Genomic DNA, 27,922 nt, shown 5'->3' on the forward strand with positions numbered 1-27,922 from the left:
TCCGTGCTCCTGCCAACCTAGCAGTTCGAAAGCATGCAGTGCAAGTAGATAACTAGGTACCACTCCGGCGGGAAGGTAAACGGCATTTCCGTGCGCTGCTCTGGTTTAGTCCTGCTGGCCACATGACCCGGAAGCTGTACACTGGCTCTCTCGGGCAATAAAGCGAGATGAGCGCCACAACCCCAGAGTCGGCCACGACTGGACCTAATGGTCAGGGGTCCCTTTACCCTTTACCTTTATACACCCAGGCATTATCAGAGTTCAGGCAAACCAAAACAGGGCCAGTGAGTGGGTTGGGAAGAGTACAGAGGGCCAGACAGAGGGGCTCTGAGGGCCACATCTGGCGCCCAGGCATGAGGCTCCTGACTCCTGCTGTTGGGAAAGGCACGATTATCCAACCTTGTTGGCTACAGCGTTCACACTTGGCCTGGCATCGAAGATGAATATCTTGTGGGACTGAGCGTTGGAGTCCATGACGGACTGCAGATACTTCTCGTCCTCTTTGCTCCGTTTCCCGCTCACGCCAACCATCGGCTGGCTGCAGCGCGTGACCGTGGCTTGGCTTTCCGGGTGAATCCAGGACAAAACCTTTCGAGGAGAAGGAAGGCTTTATTTATTCAAAAAGAAAAACAAATACAAGGCTGAAGAAACAGACCACATCTGCACCATACATTTAAAGCGCTACGACGCCACTTTAAACGGCCATGGCTTCCCCCAAAGAATTCTGGGAGCTGTACGTTAAGTGTACTGACAGTTGTTGTTGTTTAGTTGTTTAGTCGTGTCCGACTCTTCGTGACCCCATGGACCAGAGCACGCCAGGCACTCCTGTCTTCCACTGCCTCCCGCAGTTTGGTCAAACTCATGCTGGTAGCTTCGAGAACACTATCCAACCATCTCGTCCTCTGTCGTCCCCTTCTCCTTGTGCCCTCCATCTTTCCCAACATCAGGGTCTTTTCCAGGGAGTCTTCTCTTTTCATGAGGTAGCCAAAGTATTGGAGCCTTAGCTTCAGGATCCATCCTTCCAGTGAGCACTCAGGGCTGATTTCCTTCAGAATGGAGGGGTTTGATCTTCTTGCAGTCCATGGGACTCTCAAGAGTCTCCTCCAGCACCATAATTCAAAAGCATCAATTTTTTAGCGATCAGCTTTCTTTATGGTCCCGCTCTCACTTCCATATATAACTACAGTGGTGCCTCGCAAGACGAAATTAATTCGTTCTGCGAGTTTTGTCGTCTTGCGATTTTTTTCGTCTTGCGAAGCACGGTGTCGGAAAAGTTTTGGAAAAGCTTCAAAAATCACCAAAAACCTCAAAAAAGGCTACCACACCGCGTGCTATTTGTTGCTCCTCGAAGTCAAGTCGCAACTGTATTAACGGTGTTAAGAAAAAGGAAACAAACTTGCAAGACGTTTCCGTCTTGCGAAGCAAGACCATAGGGAAAATCTTCTTGCGAAGCAGCTCAAAAAACAAAAAACCCTTTCGTCTTGCGAGTTTTCCGTCTTGCGAGGCATTCGTCTTGCGAGGTACCACTGTACTAGGAAAACCATAACTTTAACTATACAGACCTTTGTTGGCAAGGTGATGTCTCTGTTCTTTTTAAGATGCTGTCTGTTGTTAGGAGGCCCCAAAGAATTTTTCGAGGATTTTTTTTAGGATTCCCTAGAACGGTTCAGCAACCAATCTCTCTTCACACGGAACTCTGGGAATTGAAGCTCCAGGAGGGGAATACGGGCCTTTAACTACAACTCCCAGAATTCTTTGGAGGAAGCTGTTTAAAGCGGTACCACAGCACTTTAAAGGCATGGTGTGGCTGTGGCCACAGCAAGAGACAATGTTAAGCTTACAGGTATGCGTCCCCTGGATCGGAATGCAGCTACCCGTTTCAGCTCCTCATCCGAGATGTTGGCGGGAACCACAAGAAGCGCAGGGTAGGTGTCGCACAGTTCGTACTGCTCATTCACCTTGGTAATTCTCCAGCTTTCATTTGGAATCCCCTGTTTTGGAAAGAGATAGAGATGTTTGGGCTTCCCGTTCCCATCATTCAAATAATAATAATAATAATAATAATAATAATAATAATAATAATAATAATTTATTATTTATACCCCGCCCATCTGGCTGGGTTTCCCCAACCACTCTGGGCGGCTTCCAACAGAATATTAAAATACAATAACCTATTAAACATTAAAAGCTTCCCTAAACAGGGCTGCCTTCAGATGTCTTCTAAAAGTCTGGTAGTTGTTTTTCGCTTTGACCTCTGAAGGGAGGGCATTCCACAGGGCGGGTGCCACTACCGAGAAGGCCCTCTGTCTGGTTCCCTGTAACTTGGCTTCTCACAGTGAGGAAACCGCCAGAAGGCTCTCGGAGCTGGACCTCAGTGTCTAGGCAGAATGATGGGGGTGGAGATGCTCTTTCAGGACCAAGGCCGTTTAGGGCTTTAAAGGTAGCACCAACACTTTGAATTGTGCTCAGAAACGGAAATGGAAGCACTTACATCAATACCTGCCTAAAATGTAACAGGAAACAAAGGGAGTCAAATATACTAGAGGAATGCCGGTTGTTGGGGAACAACAGCAGAAGAAAGTTTAGTGCTTATGTCCCAGCTGATCCAACAGGGCGCTGATAGTAATAATAATGATAATAATATTTATATGCTGCCTATCCGATTAGTTTGCCTCAGCCACTCTGCATGGCTCCCAAGAAAATATTTATAAAAAAACAATAAAACATCAAACATTAAAAACTTTCCGATACAGGGCTGCCTCCAGATGTGTACAGAAAGTTGTGTAGTTGTTTATTTCCTTGACATCTGGTGGGAGGGGGTTCCACAGGGCAGGCGCCACTACCGAGAAGGCCCTCTGCCTGGTTCCCTGTAACTTTGCTTCTTGCAGTGAGGGAACCGCCAGAAGGCCCTCGGATCTGGACCTCAGTGTCTGGGCAGAACGATGGGAGTGGAGAAGCTCCTTCAGGGTATACTGGGCCAAGGCCGTTTAGGGCTTTAAAAGTTCGAGGAAGTTATTTAGGATTTCTACCCCCACCGCTCTCCAAAACCCCCCAGCAGTCTAAAACTTATTTCAGAGCTGGGGACATGGGAAGCTGCCTTACACAGAGTCAAATCATTGGTTCATCCAGCCCATTACTGTTTACACCAGGCTTCCTCAACGTTTTGAGACTACAATTCCCACCCATCATCCCTGACCACTGGTCCTGCTAGCTAGGGATCATGGGAGTTGTAGGCCAAAAACATCTGGAGGGCTGAGTTTGAGGAAGCTTGGCTTAACACACTGACTGTCAGCGGTGCTCAAGGGTTTCAGACAAGGGTCTCTGTCTGGAAATACCAGGGATTGAACTTTCCACATGCAATGCAGATGTTCTGCCACTGAGCTATCTATGGCCCTTCCTGAAGGCATATGCTGTTGCTCCTTGCTTCCGTGATAAGAACACGGCCATCGAATATGAACTGTAGCACAATTCAAGCGCCAAGATGCTCATATTCTTGGTATCTAATAGATACACACATACACACACACACACACACACACACACACACACACACTGATAGTTGGTATCTCCTGATAAAGGTCCTCATGTAGCCACAAAGACTTTGAACTGAGACCTTGGGGAGTTGAGCACTACCTTAAATTGACCAATATAAACTCCATATAAATCCCCTTATGAATAACCTTTCGGCAAGATTGTCATAGAATGCAAGGCGAGTGCTTTCTTCTGGTGAGACAGAGCCCATTGCGCCTTTGGGTGCTTTTGGTTCGCTGAGCCTGGGAGAAAGTAACAGCATACAATACAGGCTTGATGCTGCTTTTTAAATTTTGATTAGCCATTGGCCCGCCTTCCCCAATCTGTTGCTCTCCAAATGTTTTGAACTACAACTCCCATCATCCCTGACCTCTGGTCGTGCTGACTAGAGATGATAAGGAGCTGGAGCCCCAAACAAATGGAGGGCACCAGCTGGGGAAGGCTGTAGTCCAGGAGTGCCAGAATTCCTCCTTGCTCTTGCCACCCATGGTGGCTCCAGAGCCAGAATTTGACCAACCAAGTTAAAAATTATTGAGTGCAATGCTTGATCTGGGCCCAGCTTGGACTTGGGTTAAGAAGTTCACCTACAGATCAGAGGTTCCTCGAGCCTAAATCAATAATATACAATTTTGACATACAGAAAGGAGTGTAAATCAGAGGTAAAATGGAGGTGCTTACCTGCCTCCTGTACTCCACAACAGGATCATAAACCTTCCAGCCATTTTCTGGGAAAACTTCTTTGTATTCAAATGCAAAAAGAGACTTAAAAATGAGAGAGACAGAGAGAGAAAATCAGTTCTTTTCAGCTCATTTTCCATTTTATTTGGCATCTCAAATAACAATTTCTGTACAGTCTTTTTTGTTTCTATAACACTGAGGCATGAACGAAAAGAAACTGTCTTTGTAGGTTGTAATTAACACATCTGCGTACACTTCTTCATATTCCTTTGTATTCTGATCTATTACCTACAAAATCTCCAAGGGAGTGAAAAAGGGGGAGAAAAGGGGGCTGGGGAGAAAAGGGACTTTGTGTGAAAAGAATTATTTTTTCTGGCACTGTAAATACAGAGCAGTCTTTCAAGGCAACATCACATGGCTGACACCTATTCCTTTTTTATGATGGTTGCCTATGGCAGCCATTTTGTGCCAGCACCCACAGCACAATTATAGTTATAGAATGATAGAATTACAGAGTTGTAGAGTTGGGAGGGACCCAGAGAGTCATCTAATCTAACCCCCCTTCAATGCAGGAATCTCAGCTGAAGCATCCATGACAGATGGCCATCCAACCTCTGCTTAAAAGCCTCCAAGGAAGGAAAATCCACAACCTCCCAATGGAGACAGTTCTACTGTCAAACAGTACTTACTGCCAGAAAGTTCTTCCTGATGTTGAGTCAGTATCTCCTTTCTTTTAACTTGAAGCCATTAGTTTGAGTCCTACAAACTTTAATTATCATTAAAGTTATGACCTGGCCTTCACCAGCAAGTCTCAGGGCAGGTTACAACAATTTGAAATTCAAAATTAATTCACCTTACGAGTATCCTGGCTTTTTAAAACCAAAAACAGCCATGGGATGCTCATGTTTTGTGGTGCGCTATGAGGAGGCTACAATCAGAGGTGGTACCAGTATTTTTCACCTCAGGAATGGCGAGGTTGTCAGGATCTCAACTGCCTCAATTTGGATTACAGTGTGCAGTTATGGGGTAAGCTAAACCAGCGATGACCTGGAGGGTTTTTGCCCGAGTCTAAGCCTGCAAGCGGACGTGGGTGGTGCTGTGGGTAAAAGCCTCAGCGCCTAGGGCTTGCCGATCGAAAGGTCGGCGGTTCGAATCCCCGCAGTGGGGTGCGCTCCCGCTGCTCGGTCCCAGCGCCTGCCAACCTAGCAGTTCGAAAGCACCCCCGGGTGCAAGTAGATAAATAGGGACCGCTTACTGGCGGGAAGGTAAACGGCGTTTCCGTGTGCTGCGCTGGCTCACCAGATGCAGCTTTGTCACGCTGGCCACGTGACCCGGAAGTGTCTCCGGACAGCGCTGGCCCCCGGCCTCTTAAGTGAGATGGGCGCACAACCCTAGAGTCTGTCAAGACTGGCCCGTACGGGCAGGGGTACCTTTACCTTTACCTTAAGCCTGCAAGCACCAGTAGATTTCCCCCAAAAAGCTCCAAATTGCCGCTGGGAAGCTTGGGGAATAAAAGTTCCCAGGTCTCCCAGCTCAAGATTAAGCTGGAGTCACTGGGAATTCTTTTAAGGTGTACCATATTTAACGTATAGGCTAAGAGAGCAAGAAGAACATACGTTTAAAGAAGACTGGAAAACGTTTAATGAGTATGTGGAAAATAATGGTGTACAGCTGAAAACACTGGCAGTATTAAGAGAAATTCAACAGAGTAAATAATTCTTGATGGATGTAGTAGTAGAAACCAATTAGAATGGTTATTGTAAAATATGCAGGGATGCAAGATATGCAAAATGAACCATGGAAAGAGAAGAGGGGAAGTTGCTGGATATTTTAAAGTTTGTAAAATGTTTATTTGAAATTGTAAAGCAGAAAATTTAATTTAAAAAAAATTACTGATGAAAGATTGTCATCCCCTATGACCCGAAGTAACTTATCTCTTAAGAATTGTCGATTTTACCAAGAGCAACAGAAAAGCACTTACCAAATGATTTGACACGGGAAACGCGTATTTTGTCAAGTTCTCAAATATGGACCTTCTCGTGCGGCCCTCGGGCCGATGAGCAAACCGGAGGTTCCGGACATCCTGAAAAATGTTAGGCCAAACTCAGCAGACCAGCCTTCTGCAATCAGGTGCCCTCCAAATGTCACTGGACTACAAATCCCATCGTTCCTGACCACTAGCTACGCTGGTGGGGGCTCTTTCTTACCCCCAAGTAGAACTGCAATATCTTAAAGGGGAGAGTTAGGACACAGCAAGAAGAGCACCTACGTGACTGCAAGGATCGGACATCTTACACTTGACTTTACAGTGCAGGGTAGAGCCTGCATTGGAATCCCAAAGACCTCATATTTCAGTTCAAATAAGAACAGATACCAACGACAGAAACAGATGAGTCGTTCCCATGATGGGAACTGAAGGTCTGAAAGGCTTGGGATTGGTTTTGCAATGTTTCTGTGCATCTTCTGAAACCTCAGTACTATTGTTGTTGGCCTCTATCTGTATCAAGAGACAATGGAGTATGCCTCCAGGGGTGAAGGCAAACCGATGTGTTAGCAGCACCAAAGTGACCTTCCAGGGGTACAAGCCTGGGCAGTGTGTATGGAGGTTTCAATATAGAGCACTGGGGGGGGGAAATATACCGTATTTTTCCATGTATAAGACGCCCCCATGTATAAGAGGACCCCTATTTTTTGAGCCCCAAATTAAGAAATAAATAATTGCAGCATTCTGTGTACAGTGGACCCTCGGATTACATTACCCTTCGGTAACGTAACTTTCAGGTTGTGAGCGCGGCAACCCTGGAAATGTATTCTTCCGGGTTTTGCCACTTGCGCATGCGAAGAAGTGCTCTATCGTGCCATGCGCAGAAGCAGCACCTCTACTTGCAGATTTTTTGGGGAACAAATAATATTTGTATCCAGAGGGTTCACTGTATAAGGCGACTCCCAATTTTAAACTTAAAAAATTTGGGGGGAAATATAGTCCTATACATGGAAAAATACAGTATTTTCTTCTTGGTTTAGCCAACTCAGCTTCAAGTCCTAAATGGCAGCTTTCTGCAGGGCTGCTCTATTTAAAGTCAGCAAAGAGGAATTTAAAAACATGTGGTTTTTAGGAACATAACAGACCACTGCTGTGGGGCAAGAACCTAGCCATAATTCATCAACCGTAGATGGATCTGCTTTACCTTACACACAATCTCAAGGCCATATGAGTTTTCGCCGCGGCTAGAAGCGCCTCCAATTTTCTCCACTCTGTTGATCACTCCCAGAGGACCGTCAAGAACGAACGGAGGGTCCTGGGGAGGAAATGCAGTGTGTTAGTGAAAAAGCTGAAAACCTCCTAAAACAAAGTACAGCCATACCGTTCAACTTCCAAAACGTTCGGAAACAAAACCAAACCCTTCAGAGCAAGGCCCTGCATGGGGAGAAGGTGGGAGAGGTTCCATGGAGCAAGAGGACATCCTTGCACTAGGCAGGCATGTCCAACGCCCAAGAGAATGCGATCCAGTCCCAGTATAAAAAAACGGGCAGTGATCTACCCACTGTCATTGGAGGAGGAGCGTGTATGGGGTGGGAGGATTGCACAGAATTTTTCAGCTTTCCCCCCGTAACTTTTTATACACGATAAGGATCCCGTGATCTACCAGGATCAGCTGGGGATCTACCAGCAGATCGTGATCTACTGGTTGGACATCCCTGCACTGGGGGATATATTTACCGGGGTTTTTTCGCCCTATAGGACGCACCAGACCATAGGATGCACCTTGTTTTAGAGGGGGAGAACAAGAGAAAAAAATTCTCTCCCTCTCTGGTCAGCACCCCTTCAGCGAAGCCGCAGGAGAAATGGAGCCCCTTCCATTTCTCCTCCCGCTTGGCTGAAGGGGTGCTGCACAGCTCTCCCTCTCTGCTGAAGCCAGGAGAGTCTTGCTCTCCCGGCTTCAGCAAAAGGAACCCGAAGCCTCTGGAGCACAGCGGGAACTCGCGCTCCGCTCCGAAGGCTTCAGGCGGCTATCCCTGAAGCCTGGAGAGCAAGAGGGGTCGGTGCGCACTGACCCCTCTCGCTCTCCAGGCTTCAGCGAAAGCAACGCGAAGCCTCCGGAGCGCGGAGGGAGCGCTCCCTCTGCGCTTCGGAGTCTTCGCATTACTATCGCTGAAGCCAAGGAGCCTGCATTCACTCCATAGGAGGCACACACATTTCATCTTAATTTTTGGAGGGGAAAAAGTGTGTCCTATAGAGCGAAAAATACAGTAGTTGGAAACTACTCAATGACTATACAGTCATACCTCTTGTTACGTTTGCTTCATGATACGTTTTTTCAGGTTGCGTCCCACGGCGACCGGGAAATACTGGAAAGGGTTACTTCCGGGTTTCGCCACTCGCGCATGAGTGCAAAATGACGCCATGCGCATGCGCAGAAACGGCGAATCACGACTCGTGCGTATGCAGACGCAGGTTGCATTCCTTTCAGGTTGCGAACGGGGCTCCGGAACGGATCCTGTTCGCAACCCAAGGTACCACTGTAGTCGGACTTCACCCCAAAGGCACACTCCTCAATTTTCTCCCAAGACAAAAGGACGCCAACCAACCAACAAGACTCTTCGCCACATTGGGGAAGACTATGGCCAGGGCGCTTGCTTCTCAGGGTTCTTTCTCTTTAAACCACACTTGGATGAGACAGCAGCCCAAAGAACAGGATGCTTCCAAAAGAGGACCATCCTCTCTAAAATGGGACGCAGAGGTCGTTCCCCAACACCAGCTACCCAATTCTTTCAAAGTGCGCACTCTCTACCACTGAGCTCTGCCCCTTCCCAGCTTGCACTTGAAATAAATAAGGTACCCCCCCAAAATAAAACAGTGAAAAGTTGCCCAATTTGAGCCTTACCCTTTCCATGCTTTTAAAATATAGCCTGTAATTTGTAACTGTCAGAGTTCCTCTAATGGCGCCGGTGAATGGGCAGATGTGAGTAACATCTTTTGCTAGGAGAAAGAAAGAAATATGTTATATATACATATTATATGTATTTCCACATGGAGGTGCTGCAACGAGGCTTGGAACACCTTTCAATGTCTCTCAAAGCAGGTGAGGAGGAAGCTTTCAAGAGATGGAGCTGAACGAACAGCCTCTGTCCCAGTGGTTCTCAAAGGTAGGAGATGATGGTTAAGTGTTGAGGGATGATTCAAGGGCAATCAAATAAGCATTTAAACATTTCAGTGCAGTATAGTATCATTTACTTTTTAAAAATTTGCAGAATAGGATTTTCAAAATCAAACATGGCTAGGAGTTGCTTCTTTTTGCTTTCCAGAGTTATTTCTTATATATATAAAAAATTCAGTGCGGCGCAAGCAAATTTTTATCCCGAAAACGTGGTCCAGAGAAAAGAGTTTGGGAACCACTGCTATCCTTTTAAATATGTTGTGGTTGTGGGTGGGAAGCTTATTGTTTTGCTCTTGTTTTCATTAGGTATTTTGTATTTTTATCTTGTAGTTTAATGCCACGAACCGCCTTGAGATCTTCAGATGAAAGATGGTTCAGTGGTACCTCGGGTTACATACGCTTCAGGTTACAGACTCTGCTAACCCAGAAAAAGTGCTTCAGGTTAAGAACTTTGCTTCAGGATGAGAACAGAAATCATACTCCGGCGGCGCGGCAGCAGCAGGAGGCCCCATTAGCTAAAGTGGTGCTTCAGGTTAAGAACAGTTTCAGGTTAAGTACGGACCTCCGGAACGAATTAAGCACTTAACCCGAGGTACCACTGTATACAAATTTAATAAATGGAACAACAACAACAACAATAATAACAACAACAACTGAAAGTCCCACAATTCCTGGCCATTGGCCTTGTTTGCTGGGCCTGATGGGATTTGTAGTCCAGCAACCCCTGGAGCGCCAAAGGGTTTCCTGCTCTAAGGTGAAATCAGCTCAACTTGTGCTTTTTCTTGCCACTGAAAAAAACCTTTAAAAGCTTCTTCTCAGTGGTTCTCCTTCAGTTTCACCAAGAGAAGTGGTTGGGGTAATGTAAATGATGACTAAATAAAGGGAATTTCACACTTCATACCCACGCTCAGGCATATCGGAGTAGCATCATATAACACTGTTTATATCTATCCAGCCCAAGAGTACTGTTTTATGGATAGATAATGAAGATGCTGGCCCTTTCTGGCTTTCCTTAAACATCTTGGCAAAACGTGCTTTGCGCTTGTCCCCCCCCCCCCCAGTAAAAAACACAAAAAAACCCCTCTGAAGTTCTTTAACAACTAACCCATCTGCAGTCATAGATACACGAGGGTTTTACATAACTATTTACTAGTTGGTCATCGTTCCTGAACACAGAAGGAATTTCAACAAACGGGAAGAGCTTTCTGTTTAATCCTAATAAAAGAAACAGTGTACTTTGTTCTGAGAAATGACTTCACGTTTTCCTTTCTCTCTCTTATAAAAGGGAAAACGTGGTATCATCCCATTTCTTCTATTCCTTTTGAATAAATAAATGGGTTTTTACAATTGATTTTTCAACAAAAGCGACAAATAAATGGAGTACAATTAAGGTTGGGGTACGGAGGTCAGTTGAAGTACAAATGATAGGAGCTCAGTCTTGATTTAACATACAGTATGTTGAAAAATAAAGGAATATCTGAGGGCAGCAGCTGAAGAAGGAACAAAAAGGGTTTTCTTGTGTGAGTTTCTTGTGGCTGTTTAGCTGCTCTCTCTGGGCAAAGGTCAGAGGGGGCAGGGCTTCTGTTGAGGTAGGTGATTAGCTGTGGGAGGAGCTTATCAGAGCTTTAGGGCAGCAGCTGAAGAAGGAACAAAAAGGGTTTTCTTGTGTGAGTTTCTTGTGGCTGTTTAGCTGCTCTCTCTGGGCAAAGGTCAGAGGGGGCAGGGCTTCTGTTGAGGTAGGTGATTAGCTGTGGGAGGAGCTTATCAGAGCTTTAGGGCAGCGGCGCGCGCCTAGCGGCGCGCGCAGTTTGATCCATATTTTAGATTTAGGGGAGCTAGTCTCAAACATTTGTTGGGGGAGACCTAGGTTTTTTGGGAGGGATTTATTTGTCCTGTCTCCACACTTTTTATGATAGAGGACCACTGTAGTCACCCCCAACGACACGTTCCCAAGATGGAGGGGGAGGGAACAGCTGCAGTCGCCTGTGGTTCCTGCGCAATGTTTGCCATCTTGCCAAAGGTTGCAGGCAGCTTTACCTGCAGCAATTGCATGTTGATTGCCCTCTTAAAAGACAAAGTCCAGCAACTGGAGGAACGTGTAGCTACGCTCCAAAGAATTAGAGAGCTGGAACTCTTCTTGGAAGCAACAGAGCACACCGTCTCCACCAAGGAAGAGACAGGGGACTCCCCTGAGAAGGTGGCTAGTTCACCAACACAGGAGCCAGATATATGGAGAAACGTGACTCAAAGAAGTAGGAGGCCCAGGGTTCGCTCTGATTGTTTAGAAATACGCAATCGCTTTGAGGTCCTTTCCCCTAGCATGGAAGACGAAGAGGAGACTCCATTTGAAGATCTCTCCCTCATTACAGTCGATCAGGTATATGAAGACGAGGAGCAAAGGCAGTCCTCTGGGAATGTCCAGGCGACCTTGGAACTGACAGCTCACAGAAGAACCCCGACCAGACCTAAGAGGAGGCGTGTAGTGGTGATAGGGGATTCCCTACTGAGGGGAACAGAAGCAGTGATCTGTGGGCCTGACAAGATGTCTCGGGAAGTGTGCTGTCTCCCCGGGGCTAAGATCCAAGATGTAACTGAACGACTGCAAGGAATCATAAAACCCACTGACAAATACCCCTTCCTCTTGGTTCATGTGGGAACCAATGACACTGCAAGCAATAGCCTCCAGAAGATCAAAAGAGATTACGAGGCTCTGGGCAGGAAATTGAAGCAATTAAATGCACAAATTGTCATCTCATCTGTCCTCCCAGTTGAACGACGTGGCCCAGGGAGAGAGGGAAAAATAGTGGAAGTGAACAACTGGCTTCGCAAATGGTGCAAACAGGAACGGTTTGGATTCTTAGATCACGGAATGCAGTTTCTTGAAGATGGACTTCTGGCAAGCGATGGGCTGCACCTCACAACGGTTGGGAGGAATGTTTTTGCAAAAAATCTCAGAAACCTCATCAGGAGGGCTTTAAACTGACTAATGTGGGGGAGGGAGACAGTGCTCCTGAAGGTAGGAGTCTATCAATTGATGAAGATCCAAATGTCATAGACCGAATGGAGCAAAGAGCATGCAGACCTAGTGGTGGGAGGAGAAAATCCTTAAATAAGAGACACGGGGGAATGATTAATGGACTTCAATGTCTGTACACTAATGCACAAAGCATGGGAAATAAACAAGATGAGCTTGAGCTCCTGGTACAGCAAACTAAATATGACATAATAGGAATCACTGAAACCTGGTGGGATAAATCCCACGATTGGAATGTAATAATGGAGGGATACAATCTATTTCAAAGAAACAGACCAGACAAGAAAGGAGGAGGAGTGGCGTTATATGTCAGGGATGTGTATACCTGTGAAGAGATCCAAGATTTAGAACCTCAAAGCCAAAGTGAGAGCATTTGGGTCAAAATTAAGGGAGAGAAGAATAACAGTGACCTCATTGTGGGAGTTTACTATAGATCCCCAAGACAAACGGAGGACATAGATGATGCCTTCCTGGAACAGATGGCCAAGCATGCAAAAGGAAGGGAGATAGTAGTAATGGGGGACTTCAATTACCCGGATATTTGTTGGATGTCAAACTCAGCCAAGAGCATAAGGTCAAACAGATTCCTCACTGCCCTTGCAGACAACTTCATTGTCCAGAAAGTGGGAGAAGCAACAAGAGGAACAGCCATTTTAGATCTGGTCCTAACCAATGTTGATGACCTGGTTAGTGGGGTAGAAGTGGAAGGATCATTAGGCGCGAGTGATCATGCTCTTCTGAAGTTTACTATACAGCGGAAAGGAGCAGCCAAGCATACTAGGACTCAATTTCTCGACTTTAAGAAAGCCGACTTCATAAAGCTTAGGGAAGTGCTGGGTGAGATCCCATGGACAGTAATACTAAAATGAAAGGGAGTTCAAGATGGCTGGGAGTTTGTTAAGAGGGAGATAGTAAAAGCACAACTTCAGGCAATACCAATGAGACGGAAACATGGAAGGTGCCTAAAGAAGCCAGGGTGGCTATCTAAAGAACTTTTAACTGAGTTAAGATTAAAAAAGGATGTGTACAAAAAATGGAAAAGGGGGGAAACCACCAAAGAGGAATTCAAACAAATAGCCAGCACGTGTAGACACAAAGTCAGAAAAGCTAAAGCACAAAATGAACTCAGGCTTGCTAGAGAGGTTAAAAGCAACAAAAAAGGCTTTTATGGGTATGTTCGTAGCAAAAGGAAGAACAAAGAAACCGTGGGGTCACTCAGAGGAGAAGATGGTGAAATGCAAACAGGGGACACAGAAAGGGCTGAACTCCTCAATGCCTTCTTTGCCTCAGTCTTCTCCGATAAAGAAAACAATGCCCGACCTGAAGAATTTGGAGCAAATGATTCAGCAGAGGAAACACAGCCCAGAATAACTAAGGAGATAGTACAAGAATACTTGGCTAGTCTAGATGTATTCAAGTCTCCAGGGCCAGATGAACTGCATCCAAGAGTATTAAAAGAACTGGCAGATGTGATTTCAGAACCACTGGCAGTCATCTTTGAGAATTCCTGGAGAACAGGCGAAGTCCCGGCAGACTGGAGGAGGGCAAATGTTGTCCCTATTTTCAAAAAGGGGAAAAGAGAGGACCCAAATAATTACCGCCCAGTCAGTCTGACATCAATACCAGGGAAGATTCTGGAGCAGATCATTAAGCAAACAGTCTGTGAGCACCTAGAAAGGAATGCTGTGATCACCAATAGTCAGCATGGATTTCTGAAAAATAAGTCATGTCAGACTAACCTGATCTCGTTTTTTGACAGAATTACAAGCCTGGTAGATGAAGGGAACGCAGTGGATGTAGTCTACCTTGATTTCAGCAAGGCATTTGACAAGGTGCCCCATGATATTCTTGTAAAGAAGCTGGTAAAATGCGGTCTTGACTATGCTACCACTCAGTGGATTTGTAACTGGCTGACTGACCGAACCCAAAGGGTGCTCATCAATGGTTCCTCTTCATCCTGGAGAAGAGTGACTAGTGGGGTGCCACAGGGTTCTGTCTTGGGCCCGGTCTTATTCAACATCTTTATCAACGACTTGGATGATGGACTCAAGGGCATCCTGATCAAATTTGCAGATGACACCAAACTGGGAGGGGTGGCTAACACCCCAGAGGACAGGATCACACTTCAAAACGACCTTGACAGATTAGAGAACTGGGCCAAAACAAACAAGATGAATTTTAACAGGGAGAAATGTAAAGTATTGCACTTGGGCAAAAAAAATGAGAGGCACAAATACAAGATGGGGGACACCTGGCTTGAGAGCAGTACATGTGAAAAGGATCTAGGAGTCTTGGTTGACCACAAACTTGACATGAGCCAACAGTGTGACGCGGCAGCTAAAAAAGCCAATGCAATTCTGGGCCTCATCAATAGGAGTATAGCATCTAGATCAAGGGAAGTAATAGTGCCACTGTATTCTGCTCTGGTCAGACCTCACCTGGAGTACTGTGTCCAGTTCTGGGCACCACAGTTCAAGAAGGACACTGACAAACTGGAACGTGTCCAGAGGAGGGCAACCAAAATGGTCAAAGGCCTGGAAACGATGCCTTATGAGGAACGGCTAAGGGAGCTGGGCATGTTTAGCCTGGAGAAGAGGAGGTTAAGGGGTGATATGATAGCCATGTTCAAATATATAAAAGGATGTCACATAGAGGAGGGAGAAAGGCTGTTTTCTGCTGCTCCAGAGAAGCGGACACGGAGCAATGGATCCAAACTACAAGAAAGAAGATTCCACCTAAACATTAGGAAGAACTTCCTGACAGTAAGAGCTGTTCGACAGTGGAATTTGCTGCCAAGGAGTGTGGTGGAGTCTCCTTCTTTGGAGGTCTTTAAGCAGAGGCTTGACAACCATATGTCAGGAGTGCTCTGATGGTGTTTCCTGCTTGGCAGGGGGTTGGACTCGATGGCCCTTGTGGTCTCTTCCAACTCTATGATTCTATGATTCTATGATTCTAAACCATTGTGTCTGCTTGTCATACCTATGTATGTGTAACCCTGTGCTATCTACCCTGGGGAAAAACGTCAAAGAGAAATATCTGCACATACCCATGTCTTTAATGGTTTCTCCTGGTAGCAACGGGGGCTCCTCCATTTCAGCCAATTTATTAGATTCCCTGAGAACCTAAGATGAAAATCAGCTACATCAGTGTTAAATAGTTTTTAAAAAGAAGATTATTTTATTGTTTTCCAGGTAATGGCAAGATGGACAAGCCCCTTGTACAGAAGTACAGCACTGATTTTCATAATAAAACAATACAAACAATATTGCCCATCACACAGAAGTATATTTCTACAGGGTGAGTCCTTTAAAAGAGGCCCCGTGGAACATGTATACTCTTTTAAAGGACTCACCCTGTATAAGTCTCCACATGAATCGGGAGCTCCACATTAATGTTCTTTTTTGAACAGCATATGAAATAAAACTAAGCCAAGCTGAATCATATAAGTTATCGGACTTCTGGGTGCTCCTTTGTTTGTGCAATTCGTTAGTTCTTCCCGGGGGTAGGAATGACGAAGTCCCACAGTTCCAAAGACCAGCCTTGTTCATAAACCATCTGAAGTTTTACTCTTTCCATTCGTGAAAAAAATTATAATTATCCACTGATAATTGGATGCACAATAAATGAAATAATGGACAGTCTGCTGCCATTCTTTCAACGTGCCCAAAAATCAGTCACACGAGGCAGCTGCTTCGCTCCAATTGTCACACAATTTCTGTCTGAAAGTTGCTTCTCTGTAGGGCCTGCACAGCAAATTGTACATGTAGATTGCAATTTGTGACAAACCTGTCTCCATAAGGGCAAAGGTGGGGATCCTACTACCCTCCAAATGTTGTTCCAGATTGCCCAGACAGAATTGACAATGCCCTGGGTTAAAGTAAGTGTGTGTGTGTGTGTGTGTGTGTGTGTGTGTGTGTGTGTGTGTTTTAAAAACAAGATCCTGACAACAAGGACATCTTGCACCAATTGCTGGAGTTATTCCTTTTGCACTTTTCTTTTACTTACGTGTAAACTGCTGCATATTTGGACCTGCACAGAATTATCACACTGCACCACCACAGGATTCTCACAACTTTCTACACAATAGATCTGCTGCAACCACCCCCCCCAACAACAACAACAGAACAAAAAGCCAACTGCCTTGCTTTATTATGGTGGTGAAGAGGCTTTTTCTGGGGATTAAATAAACAGATGTGAGATGCGGGGGGAGAATAACTCAAGTCGGAATGATCGAAGCAGCCAGCAAAATCACTAATCCCATGGAAAAGCCTTGTGTCTTAATCTTTTGGTGTTTTAGAAGAGCGGGGGGAGAAGGAGGGAAATAAAATCATGCAGAAACACCATATGCAGATGGGTCGTTTTATGATGATGCACATGGAAGAAATCTGGAGGCATGCCGTAGACTAGGCAGCCAATCAAGCAGCAGGCCGTAGGCTTGCCAGCCAATCAGATTCTGCAGATCATCTCGCAGCATCCCATTTTGCTTACAAACCGGACACAAAGAATTAAGTTAGCACCCTGCTTTGAAGTAGCAGAAATACAGAAAGTCGTCACTCATAGCATCTTACGTTGTTGCTGCTTTTTTCTGCAAAGTGCTGCAACGTGGACTGAAAAATAAATAAATAGTGCAAGCGCCTAATTGGGCAGACACAGCATTTCTTACTTGAATGTTTGCAAAGTTTGCTAAGATCATCTACAAGCAGGTAGGGGTGTGTGTGTGTGTGTGTGTGTGTGTGTGTGTACAGCTAGCATTACCCAGCGCACAACTGACCAGTGTCTTCCTGCAATTGCCCCATTCAGTTTACTAAAACCCCAAACTCCAGTTTGGCGTAAACACAAGAGTAAAGGGGGGAAAAAAATTACACACCTCGGTCCACCACATTTCATGGATACAGGAACCCCAATATTCCTGCAGTGACTTAGGGTGCTTACAGACTACCACTGGGTTTAGTAGCATGCTAGCAAATTTGTGTGGCATCATTAAAACTGAAGCAGCGCTCTTGCACAACGAGTCCACTTATAAAAACAACAACGACTGGCTTTTTGCAGCAAGGAAAGTGGAGGGGAATTGCGGGCGAAAGTGTGGGATAACAGTTGGTCTACAAAACATCGCACAAACAAATCGGCATGAATGCTCAGCGAATAGCAGGCTCAAATAACTTCTCCCATAAATTTTGTGCAACCAAATCAGGCTGAATGCTCAACAAGCAGGTTGCCTAGTTTTATCTGTTTTGGTTGATTTGCCAGAGCTACCTCCGCCATATTTTCTCAGACTCCACCTTCCCCTAGACCTTTCTTTGAAGGCGGGAAGAGAGGTGACTTAAAAGTTACACTTCTTCAAGTTACAGCTGATGTCAATAGCAATTCTGGCTGCCTTTGAACAGCCTCTCCCCTGAAGCATTTTCTTCTAAATCAGATCCAGGAACATAGTGGCAACATCTAGCCCAGGAGGACAGAAAAGCTCACGCTATCTAGTTCTTCCCTCAGACAGCTGACTTTCCCCCGGTACAGATCTTCGCCCATTTCCCATTCGTTCTAACATTATCCTCGTAGAACGGCATACATTTTCTTCCTCCGAAAACATCCCCAAAATTGTTCAGACTGCACCCACCTCTCATGCCACTGTTAAATTAACTTCAGCATGTCAATAAGTGGGACTGAAAATCCCTGTTTTTAGCTGTTAGTTAAACAAAGCAGAAGTGCCAAGGGAAAACTGGTGCAACAACATTAATTCATCAGAACTGCCCCCCAACCACAAAAAAAGGAAGTGGAGTGGGAGGAAAGTAGTGTCTTTGCCATTGTGTCAAATGATGGGAGCGTTGGCTTCATCACCCAGAGATGAATTTCACGGGGGAATTTTGACACAAACCTGGAACCGCAAATATGAGGCAGCGGTAGCATCTATTTTAAAAATTCAAAGTTGAAAACCGGGCTTCTATCAGAGGCTGCCGTGCACCTAGTCACTGGTCCCAGAATTGTCAGAACTAGCTAGCAGTAGCTCTCCGGGGTTTCAGAAGGGGAGTCTAACAACCCCAACCTGTTAGAAGATGCCAGGGATTCAATCTTTGCGTGCAAAATGTGCACTCCAAGAGCGAGCCACTGTGGCGTTTGTACGGAGCTCCTGGTCGTCTCATGGACTATTGACCCGTACACCACTTATCCGCTGCCACCAACCAGGTCCTCCCTGGTAAAATCACTTCAGTCTCAGTCAGCTGCTCAATTAATAAAGAAGAGTGTATTTTATTTCAGACACAAACAAACTTTTACGGCATTCCAAACGTGGTTGCTCTTTACTTTCTTAGTCTTATTTTCCTCTCTCTATCTCTTCTACCTCCCCACACTCAGGAACCCACAGCCCTAACTGTCTCTCTATTACCAACTGCCTTTCCCAACCAGCCAACCCACTAAAACCAACCAACTACCCACCAACTACTCCTCCCCAAACTGGTTTTATAGTCCCACTGACTCCACACCCCCCCCACCTGGGTCCTGACTGGGCAACCTGTTTAACTATTTCCCCTCCAGCACTCTCTCATATATGTTAACGTCACAGCCACAAACCTCCTTGACAAAAAGAACGAGAACCTTTCTTAATCAAGAAGGCACGCAAAACCCACGCATATTTCGCAATAATAATAGTAATAATTAACCATCTACTTTTCTTCAGATGCTCGGCAGGGCTACCTAAGCTAAAGCACGACTCGAACTGCTTCCCTTTCGGACTCATAAGAGAGAAAAAGAAAATCCCTTACCCCGTTGTACATTGCAAAAAAAGGAAAGGAAAGGAGTCTGCAGAAGGGTTCGTGGTAGGAAGGCAGGCAGACGCCTCAGAGGAAATAACGGATCGCGTCCCAAGAGGGCATCCCAAGGCCATGGGCGAACTCCCTTAAGCGCTCAGCTCCTCGCGAATGACAATCATAAATAGTTTCAGGGCGGCTTCCGCACGGCACATTTAGTGCCTATGCAAACATCTAGAGGACCTTGAACATTATTAAGATCACCTTCTCCTCTGGCTGTCTCTTGAAACATGAACATGCTCCGGAGGCACTTCCTTTCCCCCTTGCCTCAGAGACAGAAGATTGACCGAGTCTGGCTCTCCCTGATCTCATTTGCACTAAATCAATATATTGTAACCTGGGCCTTGACAGGTCTATGACGAGAGAGCTATAAATAGAGGGCAGGGGGAAAGGACACTTGGTATTAAAAGCAAATCCTGCTCAAATAAGCAGAATTCCTCCCTGTCAGGGTGGGGGTGGGGGTGGGGGTTGACAGACGAGAAACGGCAACGCTGAGCTTTCTTTGGAAAAGAAAGTACACAGAAAGAAGGCAGAGTCAGTGGATGAGCTAGGCTCGCCAAGGTCCAAGAAAAAAAGATGAGCTAAAAAGAAATTGCTGCACGACCTTCCTTCCTGTCAGGGTCATTTCAGACAATGCAGAAAAGAGAAGCTCCTCCATTGCCAACACAGGTTCCTGCGGTTCCTGAAGGGCATTTCCGTGTTTGGAAATATGACGCAGCACATACGTGTCTCCTCATGCACCCAAGCCAGTATTGTAAAACTCCACCCCCCCCCACACGTTCCTCGGCCTTCAGAAACTGAGGGCAGACAAAAAACACGAACGACAGGGCCTTGTTAGCTGTGGCACCACAACCATGCAATGCCCTTTCAAGAAGGGAGACATGCAGTGAAAATAATGAACCCCTCTAGATTGGTGGGGGGGTTTTTTTTGTTTTGTTTTCTAGGTTCTTGCAAGTGTATTCTGCAACACGCCTTTGGCACAATAATATTGCGTTAGTGATGGATTTGTTCTGCTTTGCTAGTTGTTCCGCAATGTTTCCCCAGTGACGTTATTACTGTCTGGAGACAAAAAAAGACCACTTGCAGCATGAAAAGTTACTGGATTTCAGTGGGGAAAATAAAGGACATGAACCGATTGGAAATGAGCAGTATAATCTCACCCTAAGAGTTGTGGGAACTATAGTTTGCCAAGGAAGCCGAGAATTGCTAGGAGACCCCCTTCTCCCCTCCCAGAACTACAGTTTCCAAAGTAATTTAACAATCAACCCCTCTTTCCAGGGAGCTCTGGTATATGTGAGCAGAACAGGGAGTCCCCCAACAGCTGCCAGCACACTTAACGAACTACAGCTCCCAGAATTCTTTGGGGGAAGCCATGGCTGTTTAAAGCGCTTTCAGCGTATGGAGTGAGCGTGGCCAGAGTTTCAGCCCATTTCAGCTGCCACTAGAAAGCTGAAGCACAGCTGGTCTGAAGGGAAGCCCACATTTTGGGGCACAATTCCATGTGAGGGGGGAAAAACCGAAACGCTGTCACGTTGCGGTTAGAAATGAAGCCAAATACTGAAATACACCTAAGCTACAGTGCCGGAGAAAGGTCGCAGTAAATATCCCATCAAATATCCGCAGTGCACGAGAGACCTGCCTTTGCTGCCTCAGCGTCTCCTACACTGAACATGCGCCCTTAAACTTGCCCACATTTCAATGGATGCCAGGACTTGATATGCCTCTCCCCTTCCATTCTGAAGAGAGGAGAGAGACAAAGAGCCACCCCTCTGTGAGTGAGCACATTAATGGCTGAAATACACCTATTTTCCCTCACCCCCTACTGCAGGGGGTACTTGATGTGGGGTATGGCATGCCTGCTCCATTTATTTATAAGCTCTGTGTGTGTGTGTGTGTGTGTGTGTGTGTGTGTGTGTGTGTGTGTATATATATGCAGGTTTTGGTGTCCTCGGGTGTCTTCCCGTGTAAAAGTTGGGGTGTCTAGGCGACGTTTCGACGAGGTCTCACTCGTCATCTTCAGGCTGGTGCTTTCGGCTTCTTGTTGCTGGAACAGAGCAGGATCTCAGTGTTTGAGTTCCTATAAATACTGTTGAGGGGTGTGGTGTATAGCCTCCAATGTTCTGGGCAGAGAGGAAGTTCCCAGGCTAGTGTGCCTTTTCTTCTTTTGTTCCTTAATTGCTTGAGGGTACTCAGGATATCACTCAAGAAATCACTCAAGATATCCCTCAAGATATCAGCCTGAAGATGACGAGTGAGACCTCGTCGAAACGTCGCCTAGACACCCCAACTTTTACACGGGAAGACACCCGAGGACACCAAAACCTGCATTCCTATACCCGTGAAAATCTACGAAAGCAAATATATATATATATATATATATATATATATATATATGTAAAGGTAAAGGTACCCCTGCTCGTACGGGCCAGTCTTGCCAGACTCTGGGGTTGTGCGCCCATCTCACTCAAGAGGCCAGGGGCCAGCGCTGTCCGGAGACACTTCCGGGTCACGTGGCCAGCGTGACATCGCTGCTCTGGCGAGCCAGAGCCGCACACGGAAACGCCGTTTACCTTCCCTCTAGTAAGCGGTCCCTATTTATCTACTTGCACCCGGGGGTGCTTTCGAACTGCTAGGTTGGCAGGCACTGGGACCGAACAGCAGGAGCGCGCCCCGCCGCGGGGATTCGAACCGCCGACCTTTCGATCGGCAAGCCCTAGGCGCTGAGGCTTTTACCCACAGCGCCACCCGCGTCCCTTATATATATATATGACCGCTGTTTCATAAAAAAGAGACGATCAAAGTGGTTTTTAACAAAAACACATAAACCGTACAGTAAAAAACATATTAAAAAGTTAACAACGGGCACCAATCAGGGGCGTAGGAAGGAGGGGGGTGCGGCCTACCCCGGCTGCCATCCTGATGGGGGCGTTTTGACAAAATAGCGGGCGGCACTCGCTGCGGGACCTGCAGCGCACATGAGCCACCTGTCTCAGTGCCCGCAGGCTCCATGCTGTCTGCCCGCTAACTCCCCCCCCAGCTGTAGGGCGGCTGAGGCCCCGCAGCGCGCCCTGTCCCTATGGGCGCCATGTCCTGCCCCTAAGGGTGGTTCGCCCCGCCCCTGGGCATGCCAACCCAGGTGCCTGAGAGGCTTCCTCCACCGCTGGCACCAATTAACCATTGTGCTCCTGCCACTTTTTGTGTTGCGCCACACAGCCAATGGCTGCCATTTTGAGTTATGTCAACCACCCCAATGGCAGCCAACCCTATGATTCTATGAACACTGGAAGTCAGAAACCCTTGCAGATTTCAATGCAAGTAACCATAAGTAGATCCGGATCTCCCTTCTGCCCACCTCTGCGCTACAGGGTCAGGAGCTCGGCCTACACTCAAGTAGGACCCTGGCAGAGACACATGCCCGACTGGCATGTTCTCTCCCACCTGGTTGATCGTTTGGGAGCTTCAAAAGCTTTCTTCAGCCCGAACATCACAGCGACCGATGCCAACCGACACCGGCACACTTAGGGATCCACAGAGTTTCCGCATCATGCGTGACAGACCTCAGCAACTCCGCATTTTGGCTAATCTACTTTATTTACATATAAACACACACGGGGCACTGCAACATGGCTCCCTCTCTCTCTAGCATCAGACAGAAAAGAGAAAAAGAACAAAGGACAATAGTCCCACTTCAGGAAACACAGTAACACAAACATCCTGTCTTTGTCACTTTGTCACAAATTCAATAAAAAGAAAAATGAATGATCACATGGCTCCGCTGCTGCACATGCAAATTGGCTTACCCTTAGATCCGGAGAAAAGTTTTCTGTGGAAGTGGAGACAGAATCCGACGAGACGACAGAAGCAGATTTTGTACGCGCCGAATGATCTGAATGAGAGGTGGAAGCGCTAAAGGAGGAGAAGGATGCGGGGAAAAGACAGTTGTTTGGTGTTGCAGTATTGTACATTCTGGTGAAATTTCTTCACAGGTCTGCTGTGATCAGTAGGTCCAAGGACAATTGGTGCTTAGTCTTTTAACTATTCTGAGGTGGAGAAAGTAACAAAGTTCATCATGCCGTAACATGAGGGTATGGTTAAGGAGCAAACATTACGATTTATTTGGACGTCACAATAAACCATGGCCTATCAGAACTGGAATGAGCCTACCCTCCAATCAGGCTTGTGAATATCTCCTCTGGTGCAGTCTAGAGGAAATTAATCACATTTTAGTATTACATCCGAGCGATGTAAACTATGAAATAAGCCAGCTTCACAAGCCACAGTTTGAAGTTTGCCTCCGTTTTCTATTCGCTGCAGCTTGTTGTGTTCTATGACCGCAACCAACTGATTAATCTCTTAACTGTGGTTTGTTTGAAACAAAAGTTTCTAAGCCACGCCAGAGGAGGTGAGTGGGTAGGAGGAGCCTGTCAGGATAAGCCATGGTTTGTTATGATGACATCTGAATGCAGGCAGGGTAATGGAACTCTAGAGCAGCTGTTCTCAACTTTGGCTCCCCATATGTCTCTGAAGCTCAACATCAAAAAAACGAAGATCATGGCCACTGGGCCCATCACCTCCTGGCAAATAGAAGGGGTAGAAATGGAGGCAGTGAGAGATTTTACTTCCTTGGGCTCCATGATCACTGCAGATGGTGACAGCAGTCACGAAATTAAAAGACGCCTGCTTCTTGGGAGAAAAGCGATGACAAACCTAGACAGCATCTTAAAAAGCAGAGACATCACCTTGCCAACAAAGGTCCATATAGTTAAAGATATGGTTTTCCCAGTAGTGATGTATGGAAGTGAGAGCTGGAGCATGAGTTTGACCCAACTGCAGGAGGCAGTGGAAGACAGGAGTGCCTGGCGTGCTCTGGTCCATGGGGTCACGAAGAGTCGGCCATGACTAAACGACTACAACAACAATGTCATTGGACTACAACTCCCATCGTCCATGACCTGCTAACTATGGATGATGGGAGTTGTATTCCAACAACTTGAGAAAGGCTGCTGTAGAGGTAGAATTCAATCCTTCTGTTCAGAATCAGCAATGCCACTGCTGGGGTCGGGGGGCAGAGGAGCACCTGCCCTCCGTGCCAGCCAGTCTTCCACACCAGCCCCTCCTGTTTGGGGTTACTTAGTTTAGAATAAAGGTGAGTAACGGCATATTGGGGGGGGGGTGTACAAAATTATATACGCTACAGAGAACATGGATAGGGAGGCATTTTTCTCCCTCTCTCATAATATTAGAACCGAAGGTCATCGGATGAAGCTGGACGGGTGGCGAATGAGAACAACAGACAAAAGAAAGCCTTTCTTTCTTACCCATGATGATGGTTATATGTTACATCCAAAATCATCATCTCACACAACTGCGATTCCTGACCGTGTGGGGAATGCCTACACAGGAAGCCTATTTCAAACGGCTGCTTTTCAAACATCCTGTTGAATGTCGAAATTACAGGGAGGGCCAGAGGGGCATGACGACACCAGAGGGGTGGGAGAAGCCCAATATTTGCAGAGCCCCTCCCCACATTTAGCCTCTGTGTGTAGAGGACAGCAGAGGGGCTATGGATTAATATGAATCTACTGTTTACAGCTACATCTTAGCACGGATGGAAGGTATTTTTATATTGTGAACTCCCCTGTGGTCTTTGGAGAATTGAACATGCTGCAGAGACTGTGGTAGCCTTAAGAAATATTATTTATTCACCTACTGACACCTTCAATCTGCATGGAGGGAGTCCAGATCTTACAGCATGTCTCTATCTCAGGTGAGGCCTGCCTTGGAAAGGAAGCTTATACCTGTTTCTTCCCACTGGCCTGCAATATTCTCTTCACAAATAATCAAAATCCAACCATTTTATTAATTTCTAGGGTTTAGGGCATGGGTAGGCAAACTAAGGCCTGGCGGCCGGATCCGGCCCAATTGCCTTCTAAATCTGGTCCGCGAATCAGCGTGTTTTTACATGAGCAGAATGTGTGCTTTTATTTAAAATGCATCTCTGGGTTACTTATGGGGCCTGCCTGGTGTTTTTACATGAGTAGAATGTGTGCTTTTATTTAAATTGAATCTCTGGGTTATTTGTGGGGCATAGGAATTTGTTCTTTTTTTTTCTCTTCAAAATATAGTCCAGCCCCCCACAAGGTCTGAGGGACAGTGGACCCTGCTGATAAAGTTTGTTGACCCCCTGGTTTAAGGAGACCCCCCTAAAAATCTGTAACAATAATAGAATCATAAGAGTTGGAGGGGACCCTAATGATCATCTAGACCAACCCCCTGCAATGCAGGAAAATGCAGTTGTCTCTTGCAGAGATAGAAACTGTAACCTTGTCACTATGAGCATCATGCTGTAACCAGCTGAGCTATAACCATACAGTCATATCTTGGATTACAGCCGCTTCAGGTTGCCTTTTTTTGGGTTGCAGACCCAGAAGTACCGTAACGGGTTACTTCCGGGTTTTGGCAGTCGCGCATGCGCAGAAGTGCCAAATCGCAACCCGCGCGTGCACAGACGCGGGTTGCGGACGCTGCAGGTTGTGAACGTGCATCCCGCACGGATCACATTCGCAACCCAAGTGTCCACTGTCTAGGAAGCTTCCCTTTACCGAGTCAGACTATTGGCCCATATAGTTCAATACTGTCTACACTGGCTGGCAGCAGCTCTCCACGTTCCCAGCCCTACCTGAAGAGGCTGGGGACTGGGCCTTCTGCAAAACGGATGTCCCAAGCCAGTAACAACTCCCAGGTTCAGATCAGTCCACAAAATCTTTGTGCCACAATAAATCTGTTAATGCGCTTTCCTTGTGTATGCTCTAGCACAGTGTTTCCCAAACTTTTTTGGGCAACGGCACACCTGTTTACTGAAAAAAAATCTCACGGCACACCACCATTAAAGCCCCGCCCCGTGACGTCAGCGCGCAGCGTCACGCCGGGAGGGACGCACGAAAGTGAAAGTTTTTTCCCTCCCCCTTGCCGGGGAACCTCCAAGCTTTGGGGGTGGGAGGAGGCAGCAGAGCGAGGGACTGAGGGACGGCGGCAACTGAGGCGGCGGCGGCTGTTGTGGTGGTGGCGGCGATAGCGGGCGGAGGAGGGGGCGGCGGCGGGGCTTGAGGAGCCGTCGCCGGGAGTTGCTGCTGCTGTTGTTGCTGCTGCTGCCCGGACATGCCGGCCTCCTCCTCCTCCGCTGTCTCGCGCTCCTCCCTTTTGCACGCGCTGCCCCGCCGCTCGGCACCACCACCGCGGAGCCGCCCCCGGCTCGACGCGGATCCTCGCCGCCGCCGCCTCTCACCGCCCGACTCGCCCGCCTCCCTCCCACGGCACACCAGCCAATGTCTGACGGCACAGTAGTGTGCCGCGGAACACCGGTTGGGAAACACTGCTCTAGCATATGAACACAGTTACCCCAGCGGAATTTATCTGTAGGATATATTTTCCTGAGAAAGGAACCCTAGACTCTGACCACGGGTGAGCTTCTTTCTGGATGCGTCCATTCAATGATCACACAATAGCCTACAGTATCCCAAGCAGCAGTCATACACTATTAGACCTTTTTTTAAAAATAAATAAATACTGGATTTTGTGGGGTGGGGGAAGCTAAATTACAGAATTCCTGCAGCCTGTGTAAGGCGCTTGGTAAACAAAGCCTGAATTGTTTGGTCCTTTTTTGCTCCACTCCAAGAACAGAAAGCCAATCAGGCATTGAAATGCAATACAGTGTTCCTATGGAACAATCCTCAGGCTCCAGTGAATCAGGCCATTCATGAGCCAAAAGGCCTCTAGGAGTGCAACCCTTTGGTTCTGGCTATAGAACCCAGCTTCCCGAGAATCTTTTGTTCTCCCTTTCTTTTCTTTTCTTTTTTTAAAAAATAGCATGTTTCTAGACCTTAAGGCTATGGAAGGCAAGCTTGAAAGTCAATGAAAGGGGAAGAACCTCAAGACTAAACTACACACACACACACATATGTATGTAGTGATTTAAGCCACTTGCAACCGCTTTGTATTCAAAAAGGGAAAAATGTCAGGGAAAACATGTGGAGTTTAGCATTCTCCAAGCTAGCAGTGTGCACTCAGAATTTCTTCCCACCCCCCCCCCCTGCTTTGCCAGCCACAGGGGGGAAAGATACTGTGAGGCATCAGGCATAAGCCTGCATTTTATTAATGTTTGATCAAGGCTTGTATATTAAAGAGGGCTTAGATTTTTAAAAGTTTCACGCCAGGCAAGAAGGCTAGCTGCTTAAGAAAACACTGACAGTGTTTTCTTCCTAGACAAGGGGCCCCTTGATTGATAGCAGAAAACAATTCTCAAAGTCGTAAAAGCTGAAATTACAGGCTGAGAACGGACACTGATCCTACATGTTACAGAAGATAACAAAGGCAGAGATAAATATAATTAGGAATGAGTAAATAGTAAAATTATACCAATGTGCCTCCCAGTAAAATGAGCTAGATCTTCTTTCCAAGGTTAAAGACCAAATGGAGAAGCATCTGGCTGGCAGAAAGAAAGCATTTTTGGGAAGTCTTTTTTAAAGCTGTTTTCTTTCTTAAACTGAGAGAGTTTAAGGGTAATAAATATTGGGAACAGCTAAAGAGGAGAGCAGATGGCTGAAGGGGGGGTAAACTGAAGGGGTTCCTTTTAAAACCTGTTTTTTACTGAGTTCCTTCCTTTCTATTTTGAGAAGCTTTATTCTTTTAAAAGGTTACCTATGATAATGTATGAAATATATTAG

The 27,922-nt window shown here is 46.5% G+C and overlaps 1 protein-coding gene across 3 annotated transcripts in view; it reads right to left on the reverse strand.

Annotated features, from left to right (window-relative positions):
* The window catches only part of MTMR2 (myotubularin related protein 2), a 55,447-nt gene that overhangs the window by 13,651 nt on the left and 13,874 nt on the right, over positions 1-27,922 (reverse strand). For all 3 annotated transcript variants that reach the window (XR_013392511.1, XM_028726124.2, XM_077927007.1), the window contains exons 2-9: positions 23,000-23,105; positions 15,449-15,524; positions 9,096-9,190; positions 7,398-7,508; positions 6,191-6,292; positions 4,210-4,293; positions 1,842-1,991; positions 400-588 (exon numbers count right to left, since the gene is read on the reverse strand). Coding sequence is in view for 2 of the 3 variants with exons in the window: in XM_028726124.2 (XP_028581957.2) it covers positions 400-588; positions 1,842-1,991; positions 4,210-4,293; positions 6,191-6,292; positions 7,398-7,508; positions 9,096-9,190; positions 15,449-15,524; positions 23,000-23,105 (913 nt within the window). In the remaining variant the exon portion in view is untranslated. The remainder of the gene's footprint in view (positions 1-399; positions 589-1,841; positions 1,992-4,209; positions 4,294-6,190; positions 6,293-7,397; positions 7,509-9,095; positions 9,191-15,448; positions 15,525-22,999; positions 23,106-27,922) is intronic.

The sequence above is a fragment of the Podarcis muralis genome, chromosome 4 (genome assembly GCF_964188315.1).
Source record: "Podarcis muralis chromosome 4, rPodMur119.hap1.1, whole genome shotgun sequence".
In the NCBI taxonomy this organism is placed as follows: Eukaryota; Metazoa; Chordata; class Lepidosauria; order Squamata; family Lacertidae; genus Podarcis; species Podarcis muralis.